Raw genomic sequence first — 27,451 nt, forward strand, 5'->3', positions numbered from 1 at the left:
CAGGAGCACTTCGCTTCTTCTGCTGGCAATGCCAAGTACACTTCTGTCCGCGTCCAGAACGAGATCATCACAATCTGTGGCGACATCCTGAGAGAGCAGATAGTTACCGAAACTAACAAAGCGTTTGCTTTTTCCGTTCTTGCTGACGAAACTGCAGATATTTCAGGAAAAGAGCAGATGTCTATAGGCGTTCGCTTTATTGACAAGGCGGAAGTCGAAGTGTGCGTTCGAGAGCAGTTTTTGGGATTTGTAGAGCTGGAGCAATTAAACTCCGCTTGCATCGCCGCGGCAATCTTGAAGCTTTTGACGAATGTCGGACTGATTCTTTCGAACCTCGTTGGACAGGGGTACGATGGATGCTCTACAATGGCTGGAAAAGAAGCTGGAGTGAACAAAATTATACAAAAACAGTTCCCGAAGGCACTATTTTTCCACTGTGCAAGTCACAAACTAAATCTCGTCATCAACGATTTGAACGACGTCTCTGAAATTCGAAACACAATTGGGATAATCAAACAAACCATAAACTTCTTCCGCGAGAGCGTGCTCCGGAGAAAATTGGTGCCCAACATTCCGATGCTGTGTGAGACAAGATGGTCTGCAAAGTACAAGTCTATTAGGATCTTCTCTCAGCATTACGTGGCCATAGTCGAAGCACTCGAGCAGCTCGCGTCCACGGAATCATGCTCGAACGCTGCAACTAGACAGCGAGCTCACATCCTCTACTGCGCAACAACAAGCTCATCTTTCATCGTCTGCTTGCATATTGTAGCGAAGTACAGCGCTCGGCTCGAACCAGCTACGAACATTCTGCAAGGTGTATCCATGGACTTCCATTCTGTGCATGGCCACATCACTGAGCTACAACGTATTTTTCGCGGCCACCGGACAAACGCTGTAGAGGAGTTCTCTAACATCATGAATGCAGCAAGGGAGGCAGCCAATCACTTAAATGTGGTGATATCTGTACCAAGACAAGTCTCTCGTCAGGCCCACCGAGACAACTACGGGATTCAGTCGCCAGAGGAATACTACCGTGTGGCAATATATGTGCCGTACTTGGACTCCCTCACTGCTTCTTTAGCTCGGCGCTTTTCTGAAAGCAATGAGAGGAGCTTCAAACTTCTCCAGCTGCATCCATCAAAAATGAAGCACTTGAGCCGTGTTGAGTTCGCTGTTCTCGCCGAAGAACTCCAGTGCTTTTACGGCATCGACAACTTCAAGGAAGAGGCCATCTCTTGGTACGAGATGTGGTGCAACAAAACTGGGGACCCATCAGAAATAACTTACTGCGAGCTTCTACATCAGGCCAAGACATTCTTCCCTGGTGTTGCAAAAGCCATTGAGGTGGCTCTGGCTTTGCCAGTTACTACCTGTACGGTCGAACGCTCCTTCAGTACAATGAGGAGAGTGAAAACGTGGCTACGCTCAACGATGACAAACGACAGACTGGACGGCCTTTGTATGATGAGTGTGCACCGAGAGCGTGTAATGAAGCACAGAAATGAATTTTTCACCAGTGTCATCACGCAATTCGCCCAGAAAAATCCGAGGCGTCTACAGTTTCTGTTCAAGGAAGACTGACTGAGTGACTGTCGTTGCGTGTTTGTGAACATATTGTGCTGTGTGCTGGTCATCAATCCGGGTGTGTCGAGAACCCGTATGCAGAAAGACTGAGCACTCTTCTCCACGAAGTGATAGTATCTTTTTGCATTTTTATTAATTTTAATTGTTTCTTCGTTGATAAACTCCAGTGTATCTCTCCTAGCCTCGCTTTAATTTGCTGTTTGTAATTTTTCTTTCATGCGTGTATTTTACTTATTTATTTTATTTGTATATAAATAAATAAATTTACTCCGCAAATAGTGCCTTTTTGCTACGAACATACCCCCCCCCCCCTCCGGCGCCAACAACCAATGGGCCCCCCCCCCCCTGCAAAAAATTCTGCGGACGCCCTTGAAACCGGCTAAGCTTAGCGACGACAAGGGCAGACTGCTGGGAGCAGCGCAGGTCGTCGCCCGGCGCGCCCGCGAGCGGTGTCGTTGCCGGAAGCTTGGCTCGCTCGCTGATTGGTTCAGCGGTTTGCGACTCGCCGTCGCGAGACTGAACAATCGAGCAGCGAGCGACTAGCCTGCGACTGTCGCTTTTCGACCAAAACGATCGTGCGACCTCTGCGACTCGCAACTGTGAACGGGCCTTTAGAACGCTGAAGGTACGGAACGAGCCACATTGCACGAGCGGAAGCAGGCCCAGCGAGCTGCGTATTCTTGACGTTGTAGCTTTCGCTGGAGGCCATCGAGTACTGGACACAGTGACGGGGATAACTTGTCTAAAACTCACAAAATATTCGCTGTTCCTTCCGGTGTAGAAGTGTATGTATGTATGTATGTATGTATGTATGTATGTATGTATGTATGTATGTATGTATGTATGTATGTATGTATGTATGTATGTATGTATGTATGTATGTATTTATTTATTTATTTATTCACGTTGCCTCACAGGCTCCAAGCATGGAGTATTGTGTGAGGGGGGGATTACATAAATAGGGGTAATAACAGGAGCATGCATGACATGATTGTATAATGCTGATTGACTGTTAGTACTCATTAAACAGTAAGAACATCATTACACAATGCCAACTGACTGTTAGTACTCACCATAAAACAATAAGAACATCATTACACAATGCCAAATGACTGTTAGTACTCACCATCAAACAATAAGAACATCATTATACAATAGTTATTGACACGTCAATAATTAGAAAAAATGGCTGTTATTTCGGTCCTAAAAGAAGCTGGATCACGAATATTGACGATGTGTTGCGGAAGACCATTCCAGTGAACAATAGCCTGCGGCAAAGCGGATGAATTGAATGCAACGGTTTTACCTGAAAGGCGTTGAAAGCTGAGATGGTTGTTTAAACGGCGCGAGGTGCGGTGAGGTTGGGCAAGAGGGAGAGTCGAATGATTAGTGCTATAGACTATTTTGTGAAATAAGCAGACTAGGGCAATTAATCTTCGTGATTGCAAGGTACAAAGAGAGAGCGATAATTTAATGTTTGTGACGCTTGAGTGACGGTCATAGTTTCTGGAGATGAAACGCGCAGCACGATTTTGGACTGATTCAAGGGAGTTAATTAAATAAGCCTGGTGAGGTGACCAAATGGATGACGCATATTCGAGTTGCGGACGAACAAATGTTTGATAGGCGAGCTTACGGGTAGTAGCAGGAGTTCCATGAAGATTCCGTTTTAGGTAGCCTAAGGTCCGGGATGCTTTAGCTGTTATTTTCTGGATATGAGTGGACCAGGACAAGTTACATGAAAAATGGACACCGAGGTATTTGTAAGAAGACACCTGAGAGACTAAGCTTTTATCGAGCATGTAATTGAACGAAGAGTTAGATTTTTTGCGGCTGAATGTCATTAACTTGCATTTTTCAGTGTTAAGTGACATTTGCCATGATGAACACCAAGCGGTTACATGATCGAGGTCCCTTTGAAGTGCAAGATGATCTGCAGGTGATCGGATTTTGCGGTAAATTATGCAGTCATCTGCGAACAAGCGAATGGTTGATGTAATGTTGGAAGGCAGATCATTAATGTAAATCAGGAACAGCAACGGGCCCAGGACGCTTCCTTGAGGAACACCAGATAGAACATCGCTAAACGGAGATGAGTGGCCGTTAACAACTGTGAACTGTTTACGAAAAGACAAGAAATTCCTTAGCCATGAGGTAGTTAGTGAGTCTAGGTTGAGGGAAGTAATTTTACCTATTAAGCGTGAATGCGCAACGCGGTCGAATGCTTTTGAAAAATCTAAGAATATGCAGTCTGTTTGGAAGTTCTCGTCCATGTTGTGTAGTAGCTCGTTAGTAAATTCCAGTAGTTGAGTCTCACAAGAGAAGCCTTTCCTGAACCCGTGCTGGTTAGAAAAAAAGAAATTATTACTATCTAGATGCTGCGCCACTGCTGATACGATGATGTGTTCGAGGATCTTACATGGGACAGATGTCAAAGATATAGGGCGATAATTTTGCGCGTTCGTTTTATCACCTGATTTGAAGATGGGGATAATTTTACCAATTTTCCAATCCCCTGGAATCTCACCAGTTGATAGCGACTGACGAAAGATATGGAAGAGAATATTGCTTGAATGGATCACTGTGTTTTTGAGAATTTTTGTATTAATATCATCAATACCAGCAGAAGTCGAAATCTTGAGATTGTTTATTAATGCTGCAATACCGGAGACACTTATTTCTATGGGACTCATGTACTGGTAATCGGCATCTACTAATGGTGGAGTAGTGGAATGGTCTTCCTGTGTGAACACTGAAGAAAAATAATTATTAAATATAAGTGGGCATTCTTCTTCTATAACTGGAGCACCAGTGTTATCCAACAACGAAACAAGAACCGGAGTGTCAGTAGGTGATATCGTTTTCCAAAATTTTTTAGGGTTGTGTGTCATAAGGGATTGAAGGTCATGGGAATAATATTTAAGCTTTGCTTTGCGGATGGCACTACAATATGTTTTTTCGGCGATTTTGTGTTTCTGCCATGAAGCCGGTGTGCCAAGGCGTTTGGCAGCTTTGAAAAGTCGCTTTTTCTTGTTTTTTAGTGCATGTAGCATCCTGTTGAACCATGGTTTAGACGCGTTCGTGCGGAGGGTGAGCAGTGGTATATGACGGTGCACTAATTCCAGTAAGCTATTTTTGAACAAAACCCAGTTATCGTTGGCCGAACGCTGAGAAAAACTCGGAAGATATGTGTCACAAAAGGATTGTAACCCGATATTAATGGCATTGTAGTCAGCGCGGTTATAATCAAAAATGCGTTTATGTGTTTGTGCACGTGCGCATGGAGGCATGGAAATCGTGAAATTAAGCAGTTCGTGATCACTGAAGCCATCAGAATAAGAGATAGGGCTTATATTGTCTGGGACTGACGAGAATACGAGGTCAAGCTTATTGTTTCCTCGGGTAGGTTTTTCGACTAATTGGACCAAAGAGAAATCGAGAGTTAGTTGAACAAAATTAGTGCTATCACGTGTTCTCGAACTTAAGGTCGGCCAGTCAATTTCGGGAAAGTTGAAGTCACCTAGAAGACAAATACTTGCTTTTGGAAATTTAGCTTTTGCTTCAGTTAGGTTATCATGTAGATCGGAGACGAATGATTGCGGACTATCTGGTGGTCTGTAACAAACTCCAAGAAGATGCTTGGAAGATGGCGATGTGATGCAAACCCACAAAATTTCTAATTTACTAGGAATATCAACGAGAAAAGAAGTTATATGCTTTTTAGCTGCAATCAACACCCCTCCTCCCCTTCTGTCGCTCCTATCGTTTCTGTAGATAGTGAAACTGTCCATATCAGGCAAGACTTCATCGTTCCTAATATCTTTATGAAGCCACGTTTCGGTTAGTATTAAAATGTCGCATTCACAATTGTCAAGGTATGAACAAAGTTCGATGCGCTTAGGAAGGATGCTGCGTATGTTAGTGAAAAGTAAGGAGAGCTGCGATTGCGCGGTGTTATTGCGGTAAGATGTTCGTTCTTTCCTGATGACACGTGTAGCCGAGCAACACCTTACCTATGCGGAAGATAGTTTTACGGTGTCAGTAGCGGCGTCGTATACGTAAACACTATCGTTTATTCTCAGCTTATCGACATTTAGCTTGTACGGAACTTTTTGTGGTTTGGCAAATTCGATCAACTTCTTTCTAGCCAGTCGTGTCTGGAAGGAAAAATCTTCGCGCACAGCGTAGTTAGTTCCTTTCAGCTTGATGCCGTTCCCAATGATCTGTTGTTTGTCCTTAAATAATGTGAATTTTACCATCACTGGCCTGCACTTTTCCGGGTCGTATTTACCAATGCGGTGTGCCCGTTCTATTTGCGATGAATCTACTGTAATGTCCAATTCATTCTTGCACAGGTCAATCACTTTCGTTTCAGCACTTGGCCATGTCTCAGATATGTCATCGGAAAGGCCGAAAAAAAGTAAGTTGCAGCGTCTCAGCCTGTTTTCCGCGTCATTACAACGCGATTCAATAATTCTGAGCTGGTCAGAAATGACGCTGGAAACTGCACCAGGAGAATCAGCCGAAGACGTAGCGGGATTGTTTTTTAGATCTGAAACGTCCACTTCAACACTGCGAAGTCTAGAAGACAACTGCTTCAGTTCAATGTCTACTGACGCTTGCCACTGCTTCAACTCTCTCAAATCACTTCGAATTCCATCTTGGCCGGATTCGATCCTTTGTACAGTCTCCAGCACAGTAGCCAGGATGTCATTAGAATCAGGTCCGGGGTTTGTTTCCACATCCCCGGAAAGAATTAAGAGTAAACTACTTAAGCAATGTTGCACAGTTTCCTCGCATGCTTCTAGGGCATATAACCACTCTCTGGGGCACGACACCAAAAACAAGCAGCGATTCTTGCTTCTTAGGCAAGTGCAATGATCAAGGTAACTCACCTGGAACAGTGTGAAAGGTAAGCGCTCCATTGCCAATACGGCGTCGTGCCCCAGAGGGGCGTTCACGGGCAGCAGCTTATATTCCGTGTGGCCGGCGCTGATAGTGGTATCGCTGGTGATGAACGACCGCGGTTGCCAGCCGAAGAACAGGTTTCCTTCCAGATGGATCTGTAGGCAAGGCTGTTGCGTCCAATCCGCGGGTTGATTCGCGTTCACAACTGGGCAGGTGAAGACCACGTCCGATGCCAAACAAGGTAGCGATGAGCCAAGGAGTAGGGCAGCCTGGAACAGTGTGAAAGGTAAGCGCTCCATTGCCAATACGGCGTCGTGCCCCAGAGGGGCGTTCACGGGCAGCAGCTTATATTCCGTGTGGCCGGCGCTGATAGTGGTATCGCTGGTGATGAACGACCGCGGTTGCCAGCCGAAGAACAGGTTTCCTTCCAGATGGATCTGTAGGCAAGGCTGTTGCGTCCAATCCGCGGGTTGATTCGCGTTCACAACTGGGCAGGTGAAGACCACGTCCGATGCCAAACAAGGTAGCGATGAGCCAAGGAGTAGGGCAGCCTGGAACAGTGTGAAAGGTAAGCGCTCCATTGCCAATACGGCGTCGTGCCCCCTGTATGTATGTATGTATGTATGTATGTATGTATGTATGTATGTATGTATGTATGTATGTATGTACGTACGTATGTACGTATGTATGTACGTATGTATGTACGTATGTATGTATGTATGTATGTTTGGTTTGGTTTATGGGGTTTAACGTCCCAAAGCGACTAAGGCTATGAGAGACGCCGTAGTGGAGGGCTCCGGAAATTTCGACCACCTGGGGTTCTTTAACGTGCACTGACATCGCACAGTACACGGGCCTCTAGAATTTCTCCTCCAAAGAAATTCTTGCCGCCGCGGCCGGGATCGAACCCGCGTCTTTTGGGTCAGCAGCCGAGCACCATAACCGCTGAGGCACCGCGGCGGCTAAATGTATGTATGTATGTATGTATGTATGTATGTATGTATGTATGTATGTATGTATGTATGTATGTATGTATGTATGTATGTATGTATGTATGTATGTATGTATGTATGTATGTATGTATGTATGTATGTATGTATGTATGTATGTATGTGTGTGTGTGTATGTATGTATGTATGTGTGTATGTATGTATGTATGTATGTATGTATGTATGTATGTATGTATGTATGTATGTATGGTGTGTACGTATGTATGTGTGGAGGGGGAATCGCGCCCGCCCGCCCTGAATGACCACCCCCGTACCAAATCTGCATGACGTCAGCGCAGGTACATCACTGCACAGCTTTCCGGACCAAGAGATCAATTAGGCTCAAGCCCGTGGGAATAGCATTTTTATTGAGCTTCATGCAGATGAACGCGACGGTTATCATTGACGAAATATACAAAACAGACAGCCGCGTCATTTACCAAACAAAAAAATCCTCTCGTAGTGATCGGTCAAATAAATGAGCTGGCTGGCTCCTTGTTATTTTTATAATGCAGTGCCTACAGCAGCGGTCAACAAACAAAAGCCTTACTGAGCGTAGTGACACGGGCCCTAGAAACTCGCCTCTATCGAAATTCGACCGCCGCGGCCGGGATCGAACCCGTGCTTTCGGGTCAGCAGCCGACATAACCGCCGAGCCACCGTGGTGGGTGCATAAGGCAGGTTCTCTCAGAACATGAATGGCAGTTTACCATTACCCCTCAAGAGAAAAGAATACAGCAGTTGTATCTTAACGGTACTCACTTACGGGAAAGAAACCTGGAGGCTAACTTAAATGGTTTAGCTTAAGTTCCGGACAACGCAGCCAGCTATAAAAAGAGAAATGATGGGTGTAACATTAAGAGATCGGAAGCGGGTGGAGTGGGTGAGAGGACAAACACGGGTCAGTGACATCCAAGTCGTATTCGAAGGGGAAGAAATGGGCTTGGGCAGGGCATGTAATGCGAAGGAAAGAGGACTGCTGGTTACCAAGGGTAACGGACTGAATTGCGAGAGAAGGCATGCGTAGCAGTGGGCGGCAGAAAGTGAGGTGGGCATTAAGAAGTTTAGCGGGGATACGGTAGTCGCAGCTGGCAAAGGACAGGCTTAATTGGAGAGACATGGGAGAGGCCTTTGCCTGCAGTGGGCGTAGTGGTGATGATGGTGAAAGCAGGGCAGTAGTATCTATAAGAAGTTTATAGACACTGTCTAGACCATCCTCGTAAGGGTACAACGCTTCTTAACGACAACTTTCTATCCGGTCGACTCGTCAGCGTGTCTTCTCCCGGGGTGCAGTGTAGCGCCCTGCAGAAAATGTTACCCTGAAGCTCGCAGTGGCTGTTGACGCTCATTGTGCTTTCGATTTGCCGTTGTTTCTGAATGAGCGACCAAGGAAAGGCAAGTTTATTCGGTTGGCATTCCGTGAAAAAATGCTGAGGCTTTCGGTGTTTGCTGGTTCCTGAAGCGCGCAAAGCCAGGGACAGGTAGAAGTGTGGACAATCACAGCGCTACCAGAACCGACGATATAAAACCAAGCAGCCCTACAGAAGGCGCTTCGTGGTATTTGCGGAACGCTCAGGAAACAATCCGCTGATGTTGTGGCCGCCTTCGGTTTACTCCCCGTTCATGGTCGCTGTTATACGTGTAGAATATCGACATCGGTCCTGCAACGAATGCGAATTTCGCTTATACCTCAGCACAGTCTGCATTCTCGCGGCAAAAAAGCGCTCATCGGCTAGTCCCCCCCAAAAATGGTCTATAGACTGTCTATTGACATCTTATAGACAGTATGGCCTTCCTATAGACATCTATGTGTGTTTATTCATGGTCTATAGGCTCAGTATAAAACTTCCTCTATTTGCCGCTTTTGCCTCTAGACTACTCTATAGAATTTCTCTATAGAAAGGCCATAGTCTCTATAAGCACAATGTTATGGAAAGTCTATAGAGTGTCGAAATGATTGCAAGACCCTCCTTAAGTGAGCAACTCTCTTAACGACAACCTGAATCTACGGCTCAATTATATGCAGACGAATCCTCGAGAAGGCGGGAAAAAAACTCGCTCCTCATACCGCAGCAAAGGTCTGAAATCGCTCACGTCTGCTCTTCTCATCTCCGTTGGGCTTATTATGGGAGGGTACGGCGCGCCGTTCCTAGAATCAACGGGTGTTGGTTTGAAACTAACGCCGTCCGCCACCAATGCAGCGCTGGTTGTGCTTGTGCCTCGTTCACGAAATGCTCCGCCAGCCTAAGCCACTTGGCCGAGCCCTTCCCGTCTCGGCCTGTTGTGACGTTAGAATTTTTTTCTGTGGCTGCATGTAAGGAACCTAGGCTCTGTCTCTCATCCTCGCCTGTGTCCTACGTGCAGTTCAACGAAGACGTCATGGATGAGTTGGCGAACGATTATGTGGACAGCATCCTACCCGACCTGACCACGGTGATCTCGTCGAGGGACAGGGAGTCGTCCCTGCCCAGCAGCACCTCCCGGGCTCACGGCGACTCGGACTCCGCGAAGCGACGCCGCGGTAAGAGAAACATGTGCCACTTTAGAACACAGCTTTCGTGGTCATTAGAGCTGCTGTATTATAAGTACCTAGAGCTTCGCGTAGGCCTGCCAAGTTGCCGCAGAAAGCATCCAAGTCATGCGGAAAACCCGTAGTTCACGTTTGCAGGAGACGCTATACCACGCAACTCGGACGAAGAAATCACCGAGCGATTACCATCTGCTGTCTCATTCCCGCATAGTTTACCGTGGATGCTGCTGATTTATATAAATATACCGAGTGAAAGCCTTCGGAAAACTTGCCTCGCTATGCTGCTTTGCCGCATGACTTGGACGCTTTTTGCGGTCCACAGGGCCTGTCTTGAAGCGGCATATATCTTGCCCTTAACACCACTATTAATCTAACAATGTTCTGTGAGACGAGAATGATGCCTCTCCTGCTCCACTGGACTTCGACGGTGACGTAAATGTCCCGCCAAGCGGCTCAAAAGCAGACCCTGTGGCCTGAAACTTTTGACCGACGCTGTACTTGATTAGTAAGTGTAGTGGTCAACAACAACTGGCGCCATCTGTAGGCCACATTCTGCGCGAGTACGGTGATAGTGATAGCACGTGCTGTTTCAAATGCGCTGCACAGGCCTGTACAATAGTTCTCCACTCCCGTCGACTGGTTATGACGGACACTGAAAATCTTTGCTCTGGGACAAACGTTCAGAATTACAAGCTGTATTTTAGAATGTTCAGCGCCATGCGGTTCGCCGTAGTAGCCACGCAAACTAAAATCGGGTGCTCAACGCGCGGGCAAGTTCACCACCGCTGCCAACGCTGCCAAAATTGGAGGGGGCACTTAAACTCCACCATAGGGGTGTGGCATGCTATCTTTAGTAGGTTAATGTCCGTGTATGCTGAATTGGTAAATCCTACTTAATATTCATAGATGGCGGCGAGTCCTCACATACCACGACCAGAGCAGTGCAACAGCGGTTAAATGATGCGCCACTGCACTGGCTGGTGGCGCTTTCCATCCTAGCCACCCGTCAGGAATTTGCTACTCATGTTGCTGTTCCGCAGCAACCTTTTCAGGCATCTGTTGGAGCCCAGCTGAAGCGGTTGCTAGGCAACAAACCCTCAAGGTCGTTTGGTAGCCGCACCGCCACGAGCACACGCGGCGAGCCGAGCTCGAGTAGTGTTGATTTCGCAACAAAAAAGAGCGGTGATAGCACCGTGTTCTCGCGCAGTTGGCAGCGAAGCTGCTTTGTTCGCGCCGCACGGGTTCGAATCCCAGTCGCGGGAAAATTTAGTTTCTCTGTTTCAAGGTCACGGCTTCGGTGGCGAATCGGCTTTTGCAGCTTTAGTCGTGATGTAGAGCTTACGCTCTGAAAGGCAATAAGAGTGCGATCTGGTTAGACGTCACGGGAAAGTGCATTAGCTATCTCATTCCTTTTTTCTACTGTGGGTCGAAAGAACGAAAACTTGGCTGCTTTAGCGAATGTAGAGCTAGAAAATTAGGGCCGGGATGCCGAGTTTGTCTAGCAAATAACGGCGTTCAGTATCATGAGCTCTTCAGACCGAGTTGTATGCCTATTATCTAATGAAAGAGAAAAAAAAAATTGCAACCTAAACTTTCCATTTCGAACTTCAGATCGCTTATTACAAGCTAACTGGTTGCAAGTCGTACGCGGCTGTTGTACATTAATTTTTGCATGGTACTCTCGTTGCTTTACAAAGTTGTAGCGTTCATGAAAATGCCACATGCACTCTCAGCATGAATACACCTATAGGAGAGTAAACGATGGTAAGCTGTCTACAAGCGGGCACTCTTTTATAAAAGGTAGTTCGGTGAAAGACAGCTTACCCCCTTTCTACTCCTTACTGTTCAGAGCGTACCCTTGGCTCGGCATTTAAATGTCCCCAATGAGACACGTCTCTCCTTCTGTAGACAGGGCTGGATTTGTGATGCGTGCTCTCCGTCCCACTTAAGTCCGGCCACGGAATTAGGCAGACTGACAACTTAAGGAGGGCTGTCTTGGTTGACGGAAGGAGCGCAACGCGCAATTCTTGGCTGCTTTTCGCGTGTAAGGAAACACTTCCGCTAAGCCTCGAAGTGAACTCTAACCGTGGAATCACCTGGCGTGGTCGGGCAGCTTCTTCAGCGCCCGGCAAGCGTTCCAGAAGCTCCCGCAACATGGCGAGCCCCGAAGACAAGTGCACGGTGCCCAAACTCCCTCCGGGTCCCCTGGCCGAGCTGCTCCCTGCTGGCACCGATGTTCGCAGGCCTCCGGGAAAACTGGTTCAGCTGGTGGCACAGGTCGTCCACGAAAGTCCGCAAAGGGCGCTCCGTGTACAACATGTGTACAAGGCGCTCCAGTGAGTACTTCGCTCTCTTTCTTTGGGAAGGGGATGGGGTTGTGCAGACCTCCGGCTTGAGTGCGAGAAGCGGCTACTGTAAGGACACTTGTGATTCGGTTAAAGCCGGTTCGATTGCCAGTTGTGTACCAGTCCATGACCGACAGAAGTTGGGCAGGTGGTTCTTGATAACCACAAAGTAAACAGGAGAGGGGAAAGACTCGGGGTGCTTTCCAACGTTTCGACAAGAGGTCTTGTCATCGTATAGACGAAAGCAAGTCCTCTTGTCGAAACGTTGGCATGCACTCCGAGGTTTTCCCCTCTCTTGTTCACTTTCTGGTAGGTGTGTACCTGTGCTTAGGGCGCTGTCATAACCAACCGTCCTGTTCGCTTCTGTGAGCCTGTGGCCTGCACAGGACGCTTTTGACCGCTGCTTCCACTGGAACGGTACAGTCACATGTCTCATAGTGAAAGGAAACAGAAAGAGCATTCAGGACTCGTCGTCCACGAGGTTGGTTAGTAGCCCGCCAGTCAAGATCTTAAGGCACAGAGAAATGCTGCGTGTGAGGAAGTTGTTTAACTAGGAATCAATTTTGGCCGCGGCGAGTCGAATTTCGATGCAGGCGAAGTTCTAGAGGCCCGTCTGCTGTGTAATATCAGCGCACGTTAAAGAACTCTAGTTGGACAAAATTTCCGCTGCCCTTCACTACGGCGTCCCTCATAGCCTGAGTCGCTTTGGGACGTGAAACCCCAATAAACTATTAACCTGTTTAACTAAGAACAGTGAACTGCGTTAAGTCCAGAGTTCGACGAAACTTCGTGTGTGGAGGAAAGGGCTCGTTAAATGGCAGTATGAAAACTAAAACAAATACCATTCAGTTTCAGTTTTTATTTTGTCCTTTGGAGACTGCACGTCAACTAGTACACTTTTGCTTTTAAGTTATTTAGGCTGTTCAGTCTGAGTCAACCTTGTGTAGGACACTACCGCCCTGCAAGCAGGCACCTTCCTACAGCAGCTAGGTTCTTGAGGAAACAAGCACCGAAGTAGTGCGCTGCAAGTAAGGCGGGCACAATAGCTCTACTTAAAGAACAGTGGCTGCATGCTTCGTAATAAGAGTATTGAAGAAGCGTAGCTTGTTGGGCCAGTTGGTGCATGGTATGTAGAAAACCAGCGAAAAAGACGCATTCACAAGGAGGAGAAGTACACAGGACAACGCTTCCAGCGTTGTCCTGTGTACTTCTCCTTGTGAATGCGTCTTTTTCGCTGGTTTTCTACATACGTAATAAGAGTATTTATTGTTTTCCGCACACTCCTCGGGGGCACATAGGCTGACGGCGAATGTGTCTAGGCTTAACCCCGTCATTGGTAACAAGGAGCAGTATGCTGTCTGCCCAGCTTTTTTTGTCTTAACTGCCCCTTTAACGTGTCTTGGTGTAACGACCGTGAAACGAAATCTCAAGAAGGCGTTCTGGTTGGGAATCCCAGTTGCTCGCTCGACCAGTCTCCTTTCCATGGACATAAGTGGACTGTGAGAAAGTATCTGAAGTAAACGAAGATAAGCTTTCTTCTCGTCTAAGACCCCATTTAGGGTTAGTGCGCCAGCCCGTTCTGTGCAGCAGAGTATTGCATGCTTCACGAAGTTAAACCTGCTGCCATAGAACACCCAAGTCTCTTCTTTAGAAGCGGCGTGAAGCACTTGAAAGGAAATTTCCGGAGCCCTTCACTACGGCGTCCCTCATAGCCTGAGTCGCTTTGGGACGTTAAACCCCAATAAACCAAAGCATTTGAAGGAAAAGGCAGAACCCAGTTCGCTGCAATCAGCGCTTTAGGTCTTGCTCTTTGAAGTGTGCCACGCAGTTTGCAGCCAGTGCTGATCACAGAAGCATCCCCTCGTTTGGAGGCTGTTCAGGGTTCGATTCCCGGTACGGGCGAGGGCTCAACGGTTTTCTAGGGGCTGCGGCTCTCTCACAGAGGGAGCACTGGGAAAACGCACTCGAAATGCACTCGAAATGCACTCAATGCAAACATGTCCACTTAGGTTCACATTGTTTGGCTCAATCCCTAAATGCGGATCGGTCTGCAGTGGCACCCCAGCTCGGACCCGTTTTTCCTGATACGCCATCTCGGCTAAAACCGGAGTTGCCATGAAATAAATCATCGCAACCTAAAAGGGAATATCACAAATCTTGGCCTATGAGGTTAAACGTCAAAAAACTTCCAAAAGAGGAATCCATGGCTGTGTATGAATGAAAGCGAATAAGACTATCACGCAACTAACGCGATGGGAGGCGGCGGAGGCAGCGTTTTTCTCTTTTATTAAAAAAAGAACAGCACGTGGAACTTCTATGTACAGAAGGTCGCCTCAGCGCATGTATTGGCGTGAGAGACAGCAGTCCTAGTCTAGTGTCCCCGTGTGTCGCATTGCCGTCATGTTCCCGCTTTTCTGCTCCCCCTCATTGCAGGAACAGGTATCCCTACTTCAAGTTCATGAACGCCAGGCAGGTGGAATCCTGGAAGGTGAGCGAAGCTCCAAGACAGATCTGTACTGATCTGTAAGGCAGATCTGTACTGATATCCGTTAGACGTCCTGAGGATACTTGAGATGTCCTGCGGATCTTCACTTGGGTTTTAGCGGCCATGCCGTGTGCCAGAACGTTTCAGTTGAGACGGGGGAGAGCTGTCACTCTCCTTAGAAGATGAGAATTGGATCAATAAGCAAAAACAGCAGCGTGTATGCGTGTGTGTGGGAGGGGGGGGGGGGGGGGGTGCAGTGAATAAAGAGAGATGAGCATAAACTAGGAAATCATAATACGAATATAAAACTTGACTAAACTATTTTCGGATGATCGATATACCATAAAATCTTAAGTATGACGCGAAGAACAGGGCGGTTTAGGTGGGTAAGCGGAAAGCTTAACGCGTATGCGAATAAAATAGAAATGCGAATAAAATGCAGACTCGGTGACCAAAACATACCTGTACCCCGAGCCTTCAACCTGAAAAGAGTTCTGGACGGATTTTTGGCTCTGTGTAACAGTCGATTACACTCCTCTTCTTGGACATACTGAACTTTTTTGCGCAGCAAAAGGCGCACTTTTCCTTTAGAAAAATGGATGTAGAAAGGAACTTTCTTCACGCTATAAATACTGCTAAAATTTTTATCGTCGGTTATGAACTGAGCTTCAATATTGCCTGCTAGATGTGCATTACTCTGCAGCATAGACTTGACAGATCTGGTAAATAAAAGCGCCGACGTTGTCACAGTTTCCGTTTGAAAATGGCCGCTGAGAGCGACATTTATATTTAATTTTTGTCTTTCCAAGCTAACAGAGAAACCGTTTCCAGCGAAAGCTGCCTTTTTTTCACTAGAAGGCGGTAACCTTACATGCTGGCCCATTTCGATTCGAAAATTCTAGAGTCCCGTAAACAGTGCTATGTTTCTCATCTTCTAAGGAGAGTGAAAGCTCTCCCCCGTCTCAACTGAAACGTTCTGGCACATGGCATGGCCACTAAAACCCAAGTGAAGATCCGCAGGACATCTCAAGTATCCTCAGGACGTCTAACGGATATCAGTACCCCAGGTGGCCGAAATTTCTGGTGCCCTTCACTACGCCGTCCCTCATAGCCCGAGTTGCTTTGGGACTTTGAAGCCCTTTAAACCAAACCAAACCATCGATTGCGCGCTGACTGAACGGCTGTGTTTTATAATGATTTTGCTATCTTCATCACGATTATCGGGAACACGAGAGCACATGGCTTCGCGTGCCTCTAGCGCATTTTAACTGGACCGCCAGGAACCAGCGTATATTCGCAGCGCTCGCATGACATCCACTGTTCCCATATGCACTGGTTCCTCGCGGCGCTTCTATAATACACTGGTAGTAAGCGAGGCTGCGCGCTACCCTGTTCCCGTTAACCACGATGAAGGTATTAGAGACGTCCCCACTCACCTGTCAAGGAGCGTTCGAACGGCGCACCGGTGCGCACTGGCGGTACTTGAGAGCGCCGTAGGGCTGGGAACGTCACCTTATCGGGCATGAGCGATCGCATCAATCACGGCTTACTTGTCGTGTTTGTGAAAACCCGCATCCAGCCCGGCAGGCGGCGACGAATGTCGCAAACACACCGCGCCGCTCCAGTGCTCCATAGACTAGTGTATGGACACGTCTGTACCTATGACAGCGGCGGCCGCCTGTTTGAAATCCGCTCCTGTGTCCACTGTCGCAGAGCTCTATACGCCACGCACTTTTCCAAAAATGGTTCGTCAAGGTGTACCCACCAGCGGCCGACCAGGCCGGCCCCCGCACCAAGAGCAACTTCTGGCGAGTCAACTACAGCGAAAGGCAAGTGCGCCTGCGCAGTGGTGAGCTGCTGGTTGGCGGAATGCGATAGCATTAGAAGCCTCATCGTGCAGACAAGGTTACGGCGTAAGCTAAATTTCGCCCCGCTGATTGGCCTGAAGGAGGAGGCGTCACCAGGCAGAGCGATTCCCGTTAGCTGTAATAAAGTGACGTCACCGGATGGGAGGACTGCCGTCCACTGGAAAGAAGAGACGTCACCAGATCAGAAGTGACGTCACTTCCGGTGAACACATTAACAGCCGCTAAGGCTATCGCACTGTCGACACACAAGCGAATTAGGTGCCCCTGTAAATATTTTCTTTTTGTGCCGGTTAGAGGAGGCAGTTTCGGCAAGTAAAACCCCTATCCTTTCATCGTTTATAACTCTCTCGTTTGCTTGTCTTCTGGCCTACTCGGCACCCGATGTGTGACAGCTAAAAGGCCTCCCGTTATTATCGTTATACACCACGAAAAAAGGGAGAGGAAATTTTTATTTTCTCTCTCTCTTTTTTTGAGTCGGCAATTCGTAGAGAGAATTCACCGTAGTCATCTCAGCAGCCTCGGATCTTTCTGACCGTAACAAGTTGCGAAACTCGACAGCCGTATTCGCGAGAGGCAGATTGTCTCTAGTTCATTGGTCAACGTCGGAGGAATATTAAAGAGACAAAAAAAAACACACCCAACACACGGCAGCAGGCCAGCACCCCCACTCACCTCTTTAACATCCTAACCGTGTGTCCGCGTCCTTTTGAGCTAGTTCATATGACTACCGGCAGGGTGCAGGCAAAGAACCGCTAGCCATTGTGGCGCATCACTCTCCTCCTCATTGGGTATTGCGTACATTGCACTCGTGCTACCGTTTGTGGCGTAATGCGCTGGCACTCGTTGTAAGGGGGAGGAGTGTGACAACGAAAAAAAGGCATGCTCGACTTTCGGTGTGCCGTTCGCCAGTTTTATACAAACGCCACTTTTTTTGCATTTACTAGTAACCTCGAGGTACTACTGGGATTGCACAGGGGAGCGGCATATTGAACAGAAACAAGAAACTGGGCAGTAAAGCAAAGTAAAAGTTACTGTACCATTTTGCGATGTTGACTAACGTATTCCTAAAATGTTGGCGGTTTCAACAAGGGCGACGAGTCTAGCAAGGGCGTTCATACGCCGCGATGCGCGATGGAGAAAACTGTCTGAACAGCCCTCACAAGCTGCCACTTCTTCTACCCTCTCCGTTGCACAGGCCGCGTGAATGGGACATGCCCGAGGAACCGCAGTGCAGAACGGTCCAGGAGGGTGTCTTCGACCAGTCGCTGGCTGTTCTGCTGGAGCCGTTCAACTCCCCGCCCTTTGCGCCATCGCCACACCCCCAGGAGCCGCCGGTCGGTTTCGGGGAGCCTCAGCAACCGATGCCGTCAGTGTGGTCGCAGCAGCTGGACATGAAGCTTGGCCTGCTGACGCCCGAGCGATCTCCTCCTGCTCAGCAGCAGATGCACCTTGCAACACCGTGCAAGGTGTTGCTGTCACGAGAAACGGTTGGGCCGCAGCAGGCGCAGCCGGAGCCGAAGCAGCTGAAGCAGCCGAAGCAGCAGCTGGAACCGCAGCAGCCGAAGCAACCGAAGCAGCCGAAACAGGAACACCAGCAGCACCAGCAACAGCACCAGCAACAGCAGCAACAGCAGCAGCAACAGCAGCAGCAACATCAGCAGCAACAACCGCAGCAGCAGCAACAGCAGCAGCCTGTCGCGTGGCCGAACCCGACTCCTCCACCACCGTCGACTCCGCAGTCATACAGCGACGAATCCTGCTTTGGTTCCCCCCGCTGGTACCTGCCCGCCTGGTGCAACGGCATTGACGAGATTTCGATTGGCTCCCAGTCGGGCCATTTTAGTGCTCAAGTAAGTACTCGGCACGTCTAGTCACGTGGGCAGATGACAACGCGAAGTGTGCAAGAACGGGATGAGGCTCAATGGGAAGACAGTTTCAATCGTACACCGATGGAAGAGGCGGTTAAACGCGACAGTGTTCAGGGAGCCGATCAGCGGAGAAGCCGGCGTTGTTGTATTTCCTGGCGTTGTAACTGAAAAATCGTGGTTGCGCGAGAGGGTACTGACGTGTCTTTGCGCGGGCCATCTGAACACCCCTCAACGTTCGCAAAGAAGAACGGTGATGACGCCACTGCACAATTCCTCATTGTTCTGCATGGTCGTGGCGTGATTCCTCCACCATTAGATAGTGGATCTCAAGGAACAACAGCAATTGCACGGAAAAGTAAAATGGTCGAGCCGAAACAGCTACTCCCTTAGGTCGAGAACAGGGGACGCTACGGCTCGATCACACAGAACTTTTCGCCGGACTTCGTTCGAGGGAGGCCTTGTGTGTCCTGTGGTATATGAATAATTTTAAAAATTAAGAAAACAAAAATGAAAGTAAGAAACACTGAACAGAATCCACGTTTGCGACGAGATAAGGAAAAAAAGCCACCGGGCCTTTACACAGACCCTTTAACGCTGTCGCGTGGCACCCCTATGGCGAAGCTTAAAGGGACTCTGAAAGACCTTCCGAGGAGAGCACATCAACTCGCTCAATCACAGCTCCGTGTTGCGATCAAAACCTGAGCCAAATAATACACCTCTAAACGCAGAAGCGGACCAACAGTCACTTTCTAAATTTGGCGAGCCATTCCCGGCGACATTTTTCATGCTCGCACCCTCCTCGGTCGCTCCCACCTGTGCACAGAAGCTGAGATGTAGCTATTGGTTCGATTCTTGCAGACGTACGGCAGATACCATGGCCGCGGTCCATAAGACACGTAGGTCCGGCGGGTCAGGATGGTCCACTCCCAGAGATGGGGCCAGCGGAGAAGCGCCTACCTTCTAGCGTGCAAAAAGTGGCGAGAGGAGAAGGAAAGGCGCGAAGACGGTGAAAGTCAAATTTCGAGTACAGATAACTCAGGCTCTGCAAAGCGCATTAAGAAAATTCTTGCTGGAGAATATTCGTGAATCGGCGTGCTCTAACATAGCAGGTATACCTCAACTTTATTTACCCAGCCCCTTTAAGTGTGTCCAAATTTTCCAGCAATGGGCTTTGACTGACTAACGACGATGATTGCACGCTAATTATTATGCAAATATCTCCTATACCCTGTAGCAGAGACTCAAAGCACGCGACCCGATACTGGACTTGGGGGGACGCTTGTGGCTTAATCGATCTATGGCGTGCACTTCCGGAGTACCGTGTCGAGCACGACGGCCGGCCACTCTCGAGGATAACGAGTCCGCTACTGCAACCGAACCTTGCGGTCTGCGTCCTCTGTTCAGAACGCCTAGAGGCTATATGTTTTGAATTGGTTTTGCCATCCTTGACTGTCGTCTCTTTGGCTGTGGTTAGTTACTACAGGGTCCACAGACGCTATACAGGATGTCCAGGCTAACTTTAGCCAAGGGTTAAAAAATGAAATATTTGAGGTCAGGAAACCACTTACATATACCTACAAACGGGCTTGCGCATCATAGGTAATTTAAGTAATGAGATATTAAGATAATTTTCCTAAATGCGTAAATATTGACTTTAGACAGCAAATGTGAATAGCAAAGTTGGAGAGCACCTTCAGAAACCCCCATTCCCCATATTTTCGATAAAGAAAGCCTCACGTGTATCTTTTTTCTCAGCTCCAAAGAATGCCCGCTAAACACAAAAAAAATTAGGTGACTAGCGAGATTCGCGCGCCACGATTGTGCTGGTCTCAATCCTGGCTTGAGTGAACGAAATCAGCAGCTGGCAAGGCGCGACGACCCCACTGCTTCGGCAGGCTGATCTGTCGACGGTGGTTGCGACGCCCGCGCGAGCAAGTCTACAAGCGTGACGGTGCAACCACCGTCGACATTTGCGCGCTAGCTGTGGGAACCTGTACCGCAACTCTACTTGTTCATGGTGTGCAGGGTTCGGAGACAAGGCCCGGCAGCAGGCAGTCAGTGTCCAGCCAGTCGTTGTCTTCGTATGCTCCATTGCCAGCGTTCCTCGGCAGTCCGGAAAGGCAGCTGGATCACGTGGAGCCGCAGCTGCAACAGCCTATGAGGGACCAGGAGCTGAAAACGCAACGCTTCGTCGCGCCACCTTCACCCTCGATGTACCTGCGTCCGAAGCAAGAGTGTCGGCAGCCGCCTGCGCACCAGTGTGAGTGCCGCGGTGGGAGTTTCCCGCCTGCACTTGAACTGCGAGCACGAATGCGTCTCTGTGGGACTAAGCTGGCCTCTAGCACACTCTCTTGGTAGAGGACAGCTTACTGTTGTTTTTTTAATCATTTCATGTTCAGAGTTTTAGCCGAAGAAGCGTTGGCTTAGTGGCTTTGGCGTTCGCCTGTTGATCCCCAGGTTCCGGCAAAGAATCCCTGTGTGGACGCAATGCAACTACAAACAGAAACATCGTATGCGTTGTGCAGTTTATATGCACCTTAAAGGATCCGTGGATTTCTCAAAAAATCCGCAGCCATCCACTACGGCGTCCCTCACAGCCCCCATGTGTCGATGCAGCACGTTGTGCCACACGTACAGTCGGGGAGAAAAGTCTCTGGACCACGTGCTCCTCAAACGAAGCCGATAGCTCTGCTATCAATTGGAGGCTCGAGACAACACTTCTGGAGATGAAAGAACAAAATGTTGACTTCCACCTGCGCAAGTGTGGTCTCCGCTCGCCGTCTAATGGCGCAGCTATCGGCTTTGTTTAAGGACCACGTGCTCCAGAGACTTTTTTCTCCCACTGTACCGTCTTTGCGAAGTGTAACCAGGCAGCATGGTTGCTTCGCATTCGTGAAGTAGAGCCCTCACGGCTTCCCTTAAGATCAAAAAGTTCTTTGAGGACATGGGTTCTCCTTACCATACAGAGATTCATAGCTTCAGGTCTGGCATAATATCTTGAATATACGACTGAGAAGCAAACTGTGCAGCCTGGTTACTTTTGGCAAAGACTGTACCTACCGCTACCAAATCAGTGCCAAATTATGCCGGCTGAGTATGTTTGCTTTCTTGTGACCTCGTGAGGCGAACTTGTGAGGCGATCATATAGCAGTGTGGAATGTGAATGTACGAGAACCGCTAAGGCGCACACATGTGAGAAGATAGATAACGCGAATAGAAGTAATTCCTAGAAGCATTTAACCTGGGCACTCAGGGATCACTTAAACGTACGTGTTAAAAAGAGTGTGCTTGAAATAGAAAGAGAATCTTTTCACATCAAGTACTTAAAAACACACTGGTTAGTTAGCTCCTTAACTAAAACTGACTAATAACTTTTCAACTACACAAAGACACACATGGTGGTGGTTAGTGTCAATGGCGAGTTCATGGATATAGGCAACACGATGCCATATCAGCTATAGAAACAAAGAAAAAACTCGTTTCCTAAGTTTTTCTAGAAAGTCATCTACAAACAGAGAAAAATTTCGTGGCTCTTTGTGCACAAAAACCTTAATCGAGCGGATGAGGCGCGCAGGAACATAAAGCACCGTTTTATATGATATTCAAAAGCAAGAAAGAGTGAAAAAAACCATGCTATTTTTTATTGACGAAATATTGCCCCAATTTGGCTGTTACACAAACATTCATAAGTAGCGAAGGAAGAGCAGGAACTGTAAACTTATCGGCACAGAGTTAGCCAACCAAGCAGACTGTCTAACCAACTAGTATCTTGTTCATCCGATAGTTGGGAATGAAATTATAGCAAAAATACTAAAGAAAACAAAAAAAAACTGTTATTTTTTGCCTGCATTTTTTGACATAAAACATGATTACATAAAAACTTACCATTGGTTGGTTGGTTAATGGGGTTTAACATCCCGAAGCGACTAAGGCTATGAGAGATGCCGTAGTGGAGGGCTCCGGAAATTTCGACCACCTGGGGTTCTTTAACGTGCACTGACATCACACAGTACACGGACCTCGAATTTCTCCTCCAAAGAAATTCCACCACCGCGGCCGGAACCGAACCCGCGTCTTTCGGGCCAACAGCCGAGCACCATAGCCACTGAGCCACCGCGGCGGCTCGCTTACCATTCGCTTTCATTCATCCTAATTCATTGCACGGGATGGTAATAAAGGAACGAGCGTGCAAAGTTTGATTGAAAATTATTCATTCGCTTCGAAGTTAAAACTGTTTGCACAACAAGAAAGTGAGAGAAATCATGCTTTGAGAAAAACAAGATTACAGTTTTTCAGTCATTGCAGAAACGAGATCATCATGCCCTATGAAGTTAAAATTCTCCAGATTCATAGTTAGGGCACTCCTTAACTGACACGAGCTCTCTTTTGGCTTCTTTTGCTGCCCGTCTTTTCTTGTGGACATCTTTTGCCTCACCCTTTGATTGACGCTGGGCGTTCTTCACCGGGTACTGGTCACTGGTGCGACGTGCTACGAGAGTGTCGTGGCCAGGTTCGTTGCCTGCTGCCCTCAAAATATCTGCCGTACTTCTGTTGCCATCACTGAAGGACGATTCTGGTAGCATTCAATGCGGTTGCGTGAAGCGCACACAAAGTAAACAAGTGTGACGCTAGTAGCGTCATGCTTTTAGCGTCAAATTTCCCCCTTGCGGAAATTTAAAGGATGTTTAAAGAAAAGGAAGCCTCACAAATTGTTTTTGAATAATTTTTACAGATCAGATTAAACGAAACAGAAAATTTTCAATATACGCCGTTGATTATCGATGAGGTATCAGTTTCTGTTAACAAACCACATCAGTTTCGGTTTCAAAACTGTTCACCACCTGTTCGAATGTTGGCTATAACTTTTGAACTGAATAAGATACGAACGTTATTCCTGCTGCAAAACATTTTTGAATGTTTCGGGATTCCCGAAATTTAGAAAAGAAAAATTTTATTTTTCTTTTTTAGATTTTTAGATGATTACGCATTGCGTCTTTCGGATGCTTACGCATTCGCAACGCATTGCGTATGCGTAAGCATTTGTCTCTCACCGTGAGTTTTGAGTTAACTGTTTGTTTACTGCTTCGTAATCAGTAGAAGTGTCTCATTCTTCCGGGTAAAGGCGTTGAGGTTGAAGACCTTATCGGCATATAGCTTTAAGTTGAAAGCCTTTAGGGTGAAGCGCTTCATATCAAAAGCAGTTACCCTAAATGCCTCTGTACTTAAGGCCTTTCCCCTATTGGTCTTTGGCTGTATATACAATGGATCTTCTGTTGACCCTCTTATGGTTGCTATGTGGCTGTGCTGATGTTGTCTTTAGAGTTTTTGGACCGTTTCGTATGGCCAACAACGTGGGGTTTCGTTGGTGATGAGCCGTATAATGCACTCACGGTAATGTCTGTTCATTCTCCTCTAAAGGTAATTTTGGGAATAGGTTGTGCACGCGCACCTCGTCAGTCGCCAAACCTTTTTATCTTGTCGTCAGCCGCTGCTTGCAACACACCAGATCGTCAGGTTTCGTTACCATCGTTGAGTTCTAGTGCAAATTCTTACCACCTATTTCTGTTAATTGTTTATTCTGCACCGCTTAATCTTCCACCTCTACCTTGGTGGGACGCATCGCAGGTTCCACCGGCTCCCAGGGCTTCTACAACGGTCAGAGCCCGCGCAACCTCGACGAGCTCACCAGGGGCTCGGACACTCAGCTTTGGAACGAGCACCTGTACGCCAAGAAGAAGTCCGACCCAGGTGCTTCCTACGGAGCGTGCGGACCGCTGGCCCCGCCACCGTTCCTATGCTCGCCGCTACTTACGCACGACACGCCGGTGCCATCGACCAGCGGGGGCTACTCACAAACTCCACCACACCAGCAGCCGGTGCTGACTTCTGGATAGGAACTGCATTCGCGGCCGCAATTTCCCTTTTCACCTCGGCAACTGCATCAAGAGCAGGAGGCAATGATGTCTCAGCAGCAGTCCCTTTCACGACCGGGACCACCACGTTCGCGAGAGGGAACCCTGCCGCCTCCGTCTCCGAAGTTCCAGTGGCCACCGCAGGGACCCCCGTTGCCACGGGGACTCACTTCGCCCGCTCGACAAGGAGAGACGGGGCGATGGTGTGCGGGGCCAATATCATGGCCGCGATCTGGGCCGCACAATTTGCCGCATGCGCCTTACGCACGCGAGCCAGTGTTTTTGGCGATCGCTTCGCCGAGGAGGATCTTCGTCGCCGACGACGGGACGTGGTACATCCTGGGGTATCCGGCGTTCCCCGAGAGCCACGATTACTCACCCCGGGTCGCGTGGTATTGGGAAGACTGAATTCCCGCGGACAGCGGTGCACGATGACCGAGCCTCCAATAGCTCACTCTGCCGCGGAAAAAAAAAAAAAGTGCTGGCGCTTTTTTTTTTTCGGAGCACGGGTGGTGACTCCGGCTGCCGAGATAGGTATCTGTCCTTACGGTTCTAGGTAGAGCGGCGGTTAAAATGTGTGACTTGCATTTTACGCGCTTTTAAACTTTCCTTAACACTGGGTCTCACAGCCGGTGTTCGAGTCTTGCGGTCACTGTGCGATTATTAGCGAAATCAGGGTGAACTATTATAGTTCCGACCCTGACCCCATGGCGATTTCATGCGCCACTCCGGAAACTCTGTAGTCGTTTAGGTTGTTTTATAGCGTCTCTGCGCGGAGACAAATTGGAAGGTGGTGCTTCATCACGGCCAGATAATGGCAGCTTTTTCCTGCATTAATTGTTTTTAGTCTTTCTGATTCTTTTGCTACTTCTTTAATCATTCTTTGCCATGCATCAGGTGAATTAATTTTTCTACTTTACCCTTATTTTCATGTGCCTTAATTCACTCTTCAGACTGCTGCCCATAGATATATAACACGTTTCTGAAGTAAGAGCTGGCAGTGACCAGGTTCGGCCGCTAGCGATGTGCCGGTTCTGAAGTGTTCATTGTGTGCAGTCAGGTGCTGAAATTTTGGGGCAATTTTCGGTTTCCGCGGGCTCGCTTTCTTCTTTGGGTCTATGTTGTACTGTAGTTGCATGACCTCAGCTACTTTTTTAATTCATGTTGTATTATAGTTGCATCACCTTTACTACTTTTTTTTAGTTTTTGTATTATAGTTGCATGACCTCAGCTACTTTGTTTTTAGTTTTCATGTCGGATGTTAACATGGCCCGTGGCTGTCTTCAAAATAATTACTGGCCATTTTTATGTCGCTTAATTCCCTTCTTTCTTTTATTCGTTTATAATGCTAAACAACATTTATCCATAATGCGCCAGCATGACGTCATTTCTTTATTTCCTGTATTTGTTTTGTGCAGTTTTGTGTATGATATGCTTGGTTCGTATGTGTATCTGCTAAGCAATGCAGGCAGAGCTCGTTTTAAAGAATAAAATTTTTAAAATCAAACAAAAGGCTGGTTTTGTTTTCTTGGCGACGGATTTTCTCAGCCGGAGTGCCACTTAAAGGTCATTCGGTGACCTCTTCGGCAACGTTTTGAGCTGATAATTGCATTGCGTCCTCTAGAGCTTCCCCCTCTGTGATACGACGATTCGCCTAGCTTGGCGCAGAAAGGGATTTTACATCGCTTTCATAATCTTCATCGGGTTCGCGACTTATCTCTAGCCAACGCGGCTTCGTGACGATCTCTGTCGCAGGGGTCCCTAGAAGTAGCCCGCGGCGCCTCCAGTGCCGAGTCGAAGAACCTGTCCCGTTGGCCGGTTCTGGCCCCATGTTTCTGCGATGTCTAGGTTGTTGTTGCGACTGTAGGAAGGATGACAGGGAAAGTGAACGGGCCTGCCCACTGGCTCGGGCTGAGGCACACTCGCTGCCACGTGCAGACAGAGGAGAGTTGAAAGATGTGAGAGGAAAGATTGAAAGAAGAGACGCGCGTCGCAACAACCGCGTCCGCCGAAGCGACGACGCCGGCTGTAACAGACACCCCAAGCCGCCGGCGAGCGCTGGCTTTTATTCAGGAAGAGTGAACCACGTGGTTAGTGCGTCGCAAAACTGCTGAGACGGAGTGGTTGGAGCGGCGGTTGACGCAGCGGCGGAAAGAGCGGTAACAGCTGCGACAAGCCATTTGGCATAACGTCCGAGCTAGTCCTCCAACGAGCCTCCAGTTATAGTCGGATACAACTTAAGTCTGGAGTGAAGCTCCGCCCACATTCAGCCTCCGCGCACAGAATTCCTCCACGACGAAAAAATAGTCCGCTGCATAAACGTTTCTTGTTACCTAAACAAGAAGCTTATGAAAAGAAACAAATCATCATCTCTATAATTTTGATACGTAGATTGTTTGATGTAGTCATGGATTAAAAAGCTGATTTCGTTTACTGTTGCAATTGACCAGCGGAGTAACACAAGACGCCGCGGACCACGGCCCAGTGTTAGCAACTCCTGTTTTTTTTTTAAGTTGTATCCTGCTATATAGGTCAAATCCAAGCGTCATTCGACCTTCAGCTTTGCATTAGGTACGTGGAGCTTTTCGCGACAAAAACACCCGTGGCTGCTGTGGAATATTGCTGCACGTGAAAGGACCTTAGGTAGTTGTCGAAATCACTCCGGATCCCTCCGATACGGCGACTCTTTCTCCATGCCGTCATGGCGCCGAACACAGACTTCTGCAGACCGTAGTTGTTTGGGTTCTGGCAACACGTGGCAGACGACGCTAAAATCGCCTCTAGTTTGCAGCTGAACATGACAAGTGGGCCTATAGGCGTCCTAGTTTCTTTTACGAAATGCAGCAGGCTCTCGCGCACCTCTCGATTCGCTGCTTTGCCCCGGGAAAGGCGGTCGCGTGTATTGCATTCGTTAGGTAAACAATTAATTAGTACTGTCGAGCACAGAAATCCCGCTGCA

At 48.1% G+C, this 27,451-nt stretch overlaps 1 protein-coding gene and 1 pseudogene across 2 annotated transcripts in view; one reads left to right on the forward strand and one right to left on the reverse strand.

Annotated features, from left to right (window-relative positions):
- Positions 1-25,772, forward strand: part of LOC149366277 (uncharacterized) — a 37,817-nt pseudogene extending 12,045 nt beyond the window's left edge. The window contains exons 3-10 of the transcript XR_016288613.1: positions 9,849-10,005; positions 12,128-12,350; positions 14,793-14,847; positions 16,558-16,673; positions 17,908-18,199; positions 18,386-18,562; positions 20,606-20,840; positions 24,206-25,772. The product of XR_016288613.1 is annotated as an uncharacterized LOC149366277 (transcript). The remainder of the gene's footprint in view (positions 1-9,848; positions 10,006-12,127; positions 12,351-14,792; positions 14,848-16,557; positions 16,674-17,907; positions 18,200-18,385; positions 18,563-20,605; positions 20,841-24,205) is intronic.
- LOC149366278 (uncharacterized) lies at positions 6,073-7,076 on the reverse strand. Its single transcript, XM_089585641.1, has 2 exons — positions 6,205-7,076; positions 6,073-6,091 (listed from the first exon to the last, which is right to left on the reverse strand). Exons 1-2 carry the CDS (start codon positions 7,074-7,076, stop codon positions 6,073-6,075), a joined length of 891 nt encoding a protein of 296 aa, XP_089441767.1.
- Positions 25,773-27,451: the final 1,679 nt, after the last annotated feature.

The sequence above is a fragment of the Amblyomma mixtum genome, chromosome 1 (assembly GCF_055824585.1).
Source record: "Amblyomma mixtum isolate Tamu chromosome 1, ASM5582458v1, whole genome shotgun sequence".
Lineage (NCBI taxonomy): Eukaryota > Metazoa > Arthropoda > Arachnida > Ixodida > Ixodidae > Amblyomma > Amblyomma mixtum.